Here is an 8,406-nt window from a genome sequence, read left to right as displayed (position 1 = left end):
TTCCTCCTCCTCTGCAGAGTACACTGGAAGTTCATTTTTTAAGCAGAGTGGGTAGAGTGGATTAATGGGAAAGTCTAGAGAAGGCTTGGGTTTCATGTCATTCTTCTTAATCAAAAAGTTAAATAATCATGCACGCTTGCTTCATCATTGACTCAAATGCTTCAAGAATTGAGGTAGTGTCTGCACTGGCTCATTTTGTTGCATATTGAGATGATGAGACAGAAGCAGTGAGGTCTGTTGACTTGACCCTGACCAGAGCTGTGTGTGTTTCCCCAGCATTGGAACCGCGGGGCTGGCGGTGCAGGTGGTAGGCAGCAACTGGCCTAAGCCCCATTACACGCTGCTGATCACCGGCCTGTGCCGCTTCCGCGTGGCCCAGCTCCTCAAGGAGCGCCCCTTCCCTCTGGCCGAGGTGGTGCAACTGGACCAGCTGGAGCAGCTCCCCAATGCCCCGGATGGAGAGCTGGGAGAGCTCGGGGAGAGGTTCTACCAGGCAGCAGTACAGGTGGGTGGTGGTGTTTGAGGCTGGTGTCGGTTGTGTATTTTGTAGGCACCACTCACATCTCTTTTGACTTTTCCAGGAGCTTTAGAAGCTGTCCTGGTGAGGAGTTGTGGCGTGGTGTCCACTAATGTTAATGTGATGTAGCCTGTCTAGTTTATCTGTAACATGTGGTTATTTGTTTTGGCTATGCGATGTATACAGGTTTTATGACTAATAGCTTAGATACACCCTTCTGATGAAGTGTATATGTCTTGTCTGTCTGCAGTTGGTTGGAATGTTGGACATGTCCGTGCCAGTGGTTGCCAAGTTGAGAAGAATGTTGGACAGTCTCCCCAGAGAGACGTTGCCTGATGTATTAGCCTCCATGATCCGCACCACTAACAAGGAGAAGCTTCAGGTAGGACCTGAGGATGTTGTAGGTGTGTCTGTGTATGTCTGGTAATGGGTTATCAGAAACACAACAGTACACATTTACACAATCTTTCTGCATGTATTGAGTGAGTTAGGAATGTTTGTTCTATATTTGTCCTTGCATGTGTTTATTTGTGTCTCTTATAATGAGTGTTTGTGCTTGTGTGTTTATGCAGGTGCTGGATGCAGTAAGCCTGGAGGAGCGCTTTAAGAAGACTCTTCCTCTGCTCTCCAGGCAAATAGAGGGCCTAAAACTTCTGCAGAAGACCAGGAAGCCAAGATCAGATGATGACAAGAAGGTGGGCCGGATGTGAATGATCCTGTACTCTGTCTCTTGTCATGCCAATACACCTCTCCCTTCATTTCCTCTTCTGTCTGTGACCTCTCTCCTCTCTCTTTGTCTCATCTAAATCAATGTCTTATCACACTCTCTTCTGTTTTTTTCTCTCAGGTGCTGGCAGGAAGGAAGGGGGGAGTGTTTCCTGGTCGCCAGTTTTTCCTCGACGAAGAGGCAGAGGATGATGATGGAGATGACACCACTGTGCTGGAGAGAAAGGTCAAAGGGGCCAACATGCCAGAGCCTGCGCTACGTGTGTGTCTTAAAGAGCTCAAACGGTGAGTGGAGATCTGTTTATGTGTGTTTACTGTTGCATTTATTTAATCCTGTGTGGATATGTGTGTGTGTTGGAGAAAGATGTAGAGGCAAAAAAAACTTTTATATTACCACTCAAAGTTTTCACATGCAGTTTTATTGTTTTTCATAGATGACAATAATTCAAAGAACTACACTCGTAACCACACTATATGACATTACATTAAATGGGACAGAAGGTTTTTAGTGTGTAGTTAAGCCAACACTTGAACTATGCTGAAAACACATACTAGAGGACATACTGTATGTCAAGTCAGTGGCAAGTAAACCAGTGTAAATATGATTTAGTCAGAAGTGCACCATTATCATTCACTTGCCTTGGCTTCATATGGTATTGAAAGTATTGTTCCATTATCATAGATTTGTGAAGATGGTATTGTGGTTTTGTCAACATGAAAGGCAGGCGCCAACTTTACCTTGGTTTATCCACACTGGGTTTCTGGTATTCTGATGTTGCAGTGTGATGTTCTCTGTCTGATGTTTGTCCAGGCTAAAGAAGATGCCTCAGTCCATGCCAGAGTATGCTCTCACGCGGAACTACCTGGAGCTGATGGTGGAGCTGCCCTGGAGCAAGAGCACCACAGGTAGGGGGCCTCCGTGCATGTTTGCACACCGTTTGCAATAGAGAGCATAGTGGCCTTTGGCCCAGGCACAAACAAAAAGCGCCTGTACATTGTGTCTGCAAACAAACGTTTGTCTGAAATATGTTATCCCCATCCAGTGTGACCGCTGTGTACCGTCACCAACTTGTAAAAAAAAAAAGTGGTAAACTCTATTGCCTCTCTATGGAAGAAGGAAACATAAAAAAATAAGCATTATTTCCATTGTGTGTGTGCAAGCATGTGTGTTTGTACGTGTCTATGTATGTGTGTGTCGGGGGTGTTCTGAAATATTCAGAAATAATGAAATTGTGGGAGCTTCTGACTTTGAAAAAATGACAATGATTACCATGTTAGAAATCTTTCAGTTATAATAATCTTATACCCCAAAAAAACATGCGGAAGCTATGTGCTTGGCAATTAGGTTGTTAGAATAGAAATTGAGTGGGATTGCATTCGTGTTCTGTGCCGTCTTTATCACTTCTGTGTGTGAGTGTATTTAAAGAATCAGAATTTGCATTGATTTAGGCATACTTCAAATTTTGTGCATAGTTTGTGTTGGTTGAGTTCCAGTAAGACTGCATTAAAATATAACTGCACTGTCATCCGACTCACCACAAGGGGGCTGTAATAACAGCAGTGTGATATGATTGTATAGGAATGTTTTTGTAGTGTGTTTTAACAGTGTAGCCATCATTTCCAGTTGCATTACCATTCAGTCCCATTTGGGAGCAGCAGAAACCACATATTGATGTTAGCTGCACCTCCCTAATGCGGGCCATGCCTTGGGGCTGATGTGGCCTTAAATGGAGAAATTGCTGACCGTCCCTCAATCTTCTTTCTTTTCATTTGCTTCACCCCATCTGTGTTTGCGGTTTCACGCACACGCACGCACACACACACCACACACATACATACACACACACACACACACACACACACACACAGACTCTTCCCATCTCTCCTGCAGTTCTTCAGGAATTTTTAAACGCACACGTCTTTTGCTACCACCCATAATTTAAAACATACAGACACACACACATCTGGACATACTGCATACCATTTCTCAATACCAGACAAGTAGATAGCTTCAGAGAAGGTATGCTTCAGGAAGCGCGTGTGTGTGTGCGTGTGCGTGTGCGTGTGCGTGTGCGTGTGCGTGCGCGTGCGCGTGCGCGTGTGCGTGTGTGCGTGCTTGTGTGGAGAGACCACAAGAGAGACCTATTAAAAGTGAGAACTCTTTAGCCCATTTACATCACGATGATGGCTAGCACCTATCTCTAGTCATGATCCACGATTGTCTCACCCTCTCGCCAGACAGGTACCCTACAGTGCCCTCCACAAATATTGGCACCCCTTGTGAATATGAGCTAAACAGGCTATAAAAAAATATGTCAAAATATTCACAAAAATCTTACCTTTTCATTGAAGTAAAATTATTGAAGGAAAAAGAAAACTGTTGACATTAAATACATATTTTCCCCCAAAACATGTGTGCCACAATTATTGGCACCCCTAGAAAAGTCACTCGCCTAGTCATTAACCACTATGGGAAAGACCCAAATAACACAGTGACGATGTTTGACGAAAAGTTGTTGAGCTGCACAAATCAAGAAATGGAAACAAGAAAATCTCTAAACAGTTGAAAATACCCATTTCCACTATCATGGAAATAATTAGGAAGTTTAAAGCGACAGGAGATGTTAAGAATCAGCCTGGAAGAGGACGTGTCTGTACATTGACCCCACGCACCGTGAGGGGGATGGTTCTACTGGCAAAATAATCTCCAAGGATCACAGCTGGAGAATTGTAGAGGTTAGTTGAGTCTTGGGGTCTGAAAGTCTCTAAAACTACCATCAGACGCCACCTACATCACCACAAGTTGTTTTGAAGGGTTGCCAGAAAAAAGCCTCTGCTGTCAATCAACAACAAACTAAAGCGCCTACAGTTTGCCAAATGTAAGTCAGACTTTCAATGGGACTGAGTTATATGGTCAGATGAGACCAAAATAAAGCTCTTTGGCAACAAACATCAAAGGTGGGTTTGGCGTAGACAGAAAGATAGCCATATAGAAAAGCACCCCATACCCAATGTGAAGTATTGTGGCGGATCTTTGATGTTGTGGGGCTGTTTTTCTTCCAAAGGCCCTGGACATCTTGTTAGGATACATGGTATCATGTACTCCATCAAATACCAGCAGATATTAAATGAAAAACTAACAGCCCCCTCCAGTAAGCCTTAAAATGGGCCGTGGTTGGACCTTCCAGCAGGACAATGATCCTAGGCACACCTCAAAATCAACACAAAAATGGTTCACCGACCGCAGAATAAAGGTTTTGCCATGGCCATCACAGTCCCCTGACCTAAACCCCATAGGAAATCTGTGGGATGAGCTGTAGCCAAGTCTACAAACGTTGACCTCAGATTCTGAAGGATCTGAAGAGATACTGCATGTAGTAATGGTCTCAGATCCCGTGCCATGTGTTAACTAACCTCATCACGCATTATAGGAGAAGACTCAGAGCTATTATCTTGGCAATGGCTGCACAAAAAATTACATTAAGGGGTGCCAATAATTGGAAAAATATTTATTTAATGTCAATGTTTTTTTTCTTTTAATAATTTTACTTCAATGAAAAGGTAAGATTTTTGTGTATATTTCGAGTGAAAGACTGAGAGGATAAACAGCAAAGACATATTTTTTTATAGCCTGTTTAGCTCATATTCACTAGGGGTGCCAATATTTGTGGAGAGCACTGTAGAACAACCGTTCAGTCATATGGCCACTGGTGGGACTGCAAGTTCCTGGTGGCAGAAGAAAGCCACTGAGCCATCATGGTGGGCGGGGATTTGGTGCAGAACTGTAAACTTTGAGAACTCTGAGAGTCTTTTTCACATACATGTGTGGTAATATGTATGTGACCATAGTAAAGTTCCTAAACAGATGCGGTGTATGTGAATAGGTTTGAGTGTGGTGCGTTCACTAAGATTTGAAGCTTGTGAGTGCACAGTAGAACATGGAGTACGTTTCACAGCTAAGCCTTCGCCAAGGGGGATGTGCACCATTATGCGTGAGAAACAGAGACATTCCAGAAATATCTAGGCTAATGAAAGCTGTACTGTGTCCAATACTGGTATGTTTTATGAGACAGATGCGCATCTGTGTTCTTATGCGTACATCAGTGTATTTTTAAAACTAGACACGCGTCAGACATGTGCTGGTCATACTCTCTTTAAAGAAGAGTCAGTTGAAGTGTGTGTCTTGGTGTGTTTGAGAATTGCACGTTTGTGTTTATTTAATAGCAGGTTAATGAGAACTTTGGATGATTCAAAAGCTTCTCTATGTGATGTGTGTGCTTGTATGCATGTCTCCATGTTGTATGTTGTTCAGTTACACAGTTACACTAGACAGAATTCATGGCAGACTGGGATGCCTGTCTCTCCAGAAGTCTCTTGCTTGGTTAATACGTTTGCATGAGTTTGCATTTCATTGTTTGATTACAGGGCCTGGGAGAAGCTCGGCCATCAGAGCATCTATCTTATTTAATGATGCTTGGCAGAATCTAGTATAGAAGTTGATTTTCTCACATTGCTCACAACAGATTTAATTTTGTATTGATTATGTGCAAGGTTTGAACTTTTTTTATGTGCATGGATATTAATGCCCATTTGTTTTGGTTTTGTATGTGTGTGTGTGTGTGTGTGTGTGTGTGTGTGTGTGTGTGTGTGTGTTTGTGTTTTTTGTGTGTGTGTGTGTGTGTGTGTGTGTGTGTGTAAATGCCTGTGTGTCAGACTGCCTGGACATCCGGGCAGCACGGGTGCTGCTGGACAACGACCACTACGCCATGGAGAAGCTGAAGCGGCGCGTGCTGGAGTACCTGGCGGTGCGGCAGCTCAAGAGTACCCTCAAGGGGCCCATCCTGTGCTTTGTGGGGCCACCCGGCGTGGGCAAGACTAGCGTGGGCCGCTCCATCGCCCGCACCCTGGGCCGCGAGTTCCACCGTATCGCTCTTGGTGGCGTCTGCGACCAGTCCGACATCCGTGGCCACAGGTGGGTATGGGTGTGGCTTAGGTTGTGACCAGCAGGGGGCAGCACTGCAGAGCTGAATCTACTCTGGGCCATAGAGCCCTTGGCTTGTGTCCTCTGCCAAACTCTTAAAGGTTGTTTAAGAGTTTCCTTAGCTAGTTAGCTACCCAAAGCAACCAGGAGACACCGTTTGCTGCAAAGTTCAATATCTCAAAATCAGCTCACCGATAAAAGGCAGTCTTGGGTTGAAATGATCACAACCACTTGCAGATGATGTTAAATGGCTTCACATAGACATCCTTGGGAAATAAAAAGAGAACTAAACCTTCTCAAACACATTATTCCAATGGTTGCTATTCCCACTGCAAGTGTGAAGATTATCGTTACTGGTACTAGGTCGCCATGAGTGGTATGAATGTATTTGTGTGTGTGTGCGTGCGTGTATTTGTGTGTGTATGTGTGAGTGTGTGCGTGGAAATTTTGAAATGGCACACCGTAATTACATGGCATGATATAACATTGAATAAACCGTGGTTAATACCCGGGTTTGTTTTATACAATTACATAAAATCCTGTAATGTGGTTTATATATGGTGCGGTGAAGAGTCTGGAAAATAAAGTGGCCAAGCCATTTAGTAGCCAAGCCATCCATCTTCATCCTGCACAGAAGAACAGTGTCATGATTTTTCACTGAAATAGAAGCTGGCTTGGCCAGGCCCATTGACTTTCCATTGCCCATGAAATTAGTGTATGTCAGTGTCAGACAGGACTGTGCAGGGATAATGAGTTGAGTGTGAGACTGTGGAGCAGGTGAGGCACGCACGCACACACACACACACACACACACACAAGATTTGGGAGTGTGTTTGGGATGGTGGGGTTGTATCTCGGGGCGAGACGTGACATACCCCCCACAGGAACGAGGAGCCCCCCCTCAGAGGTTCAGCCGGCCAGGTTGCATGATGTCATCCTTGATGGTCCTCTGATCTCCTGTCGCCACGGCGATTCAGAGTCAATGACATCATGGCCCTATAGGCTCTGGCAAGTTCCTGTCTGTCACACACACACACACACACTGCTCCAAGCCTGAAATGACATCTGACACCATCAGCCCTAGCTCCATCTGAATCTGCCTCAGCTGCATGTCTGTGTTCCAACAAGCAGGATCAGAGATCAGCCCTCTCGCTCTCTCTCTCACTCACACACACACACACACACACACACACAAACACCTACACACACACAAACACCTACACACACACACACACACACACGCACACAAACACAAACACACAAACACCTACACCTACACCTACACACAACCACACACACTGACTAAACCCAAATTAGCTATTTGTCTTGCAGAAGCTGGTGATGTGTTCATTTTGGCCTGTCATGTACCATCTAGTCTTTGTGTAGCGGAGGGAAATGAAGGGAGAGTTAATCAGGGCAAGGCTGGGAGGCTTGTATGCAAATACTTAACAGACTCAGGGTATTGAATTGCATTTGGCGTGCCGAGGTTTGCAGCAGAGTTCAAAGTCCTCATGTCTCTCATTATGTTAATCTCCAAACCGAATTTGTCTGTATCAACTTACCTCAGGCCCACAAGTGTGAGTGTGTGTGTGTGTGTGTGTGTGTGTGAGGCTCCCCTCTCATGTGTGCTTAACTTGACGCAGGGCTGCTCTTGTGTAACCGCACAGGAGCATCCTGTTCCCGCCTGTTCCTTGCTCCTCCACAGTAGCTTCCCAAACTGCCGCCTCATCACCCGACTTCCTTTTATTGTTTCAATCTATCTCTCTATCTCTGTCTTCCCTTCTCTACCTCTCTTACCTATGTTTTTTTTCTCTATCTCCTCCCTCTTCCCTATCTTTCTCACCCAGGCGTACTTATGTGGGCAGCATGCCAGGACGGATCATTAATGGCCTAAAGACTGTAGGCGTCAACAACCCGGTCTTCTTGCTGGACGAGGTGGACAAGCTGGGCAAGAGCCTGCAGGGAGACCCTGCCGCCGCCCTGCTGGAGGTCAGAGGAAACTGCAGCCTTACCAGTATATGCACAGTAGCAAAATCTCTCAATGCACATTAAACACGCTTAACCTGATCAGACAATTTCAACAGATACAACAGGTCAGACAGGTAGAGACCTACAAGCAGTGGTTCTATATACCCCTAGGGTGAGTAACCAGGGGAAGAGCACTGCGTGGAGGGGGGAATGA

General features: G+C 45.0%; 1 protein-coding gene across 2 annotated transcripts in view; it reads left to right on the top strand.

Annotated features, from left to right (window-relative positions):
• Window positions 1-8,406, top strand: part of lonp2 (lon peptidase 2, peroxisomal) — an 18,822-nt gene that overhangs the window by 998 nt on the left and 9,418 nt on the right. For both annotated transcript variants that reach the window (XM_080842518.1, XM_080842517.1), the window contains exons 2-8: window positions 277-505; window positions 768-899; window positions 1,090-1,212; window positions 1,365-1,528; window positions 2,055-2,149; window positions 5,957-6,215; window positions 8,072-8,213. In XM_080842518.1, the coding sequence (XP_080698644.1) occupies window positions 277-505; window positions 768-899; window positions 1,090-1,212; window positions 1,365-1,528; window positions 2,055-2,149; window positions 5,957-6,215; window positions 8,072-8,213 (1,144 nt within the window). The remainder of the gene's footprint in view (window positions 1-276; window positions 506-767; window positions 900-1,089; window positions 1,213-1,364; window positions 1,529-2,054; window positions 2,150-5,956; window positions 6,216-8,071; window positions 8,214-8,406) is intronic.

This window comes from Sprattus sprattus (genome assembly GCF_963457725.1).
Source record: "Sprattus sprattus genome assembly, chromosome: 7".
Classification (NCBI taxonomy): domain Eukaryota; kingdom Metazoa; phylum Chordata; class Actinopteri; order Clupeiformes; family Clupeidae; genus Sprattus; species Sprattus sprattus.
Note: the sequence above shows the minus strand (reverse complement) of the source record. Positions and strands in the feature narration are given on the sequence as shown.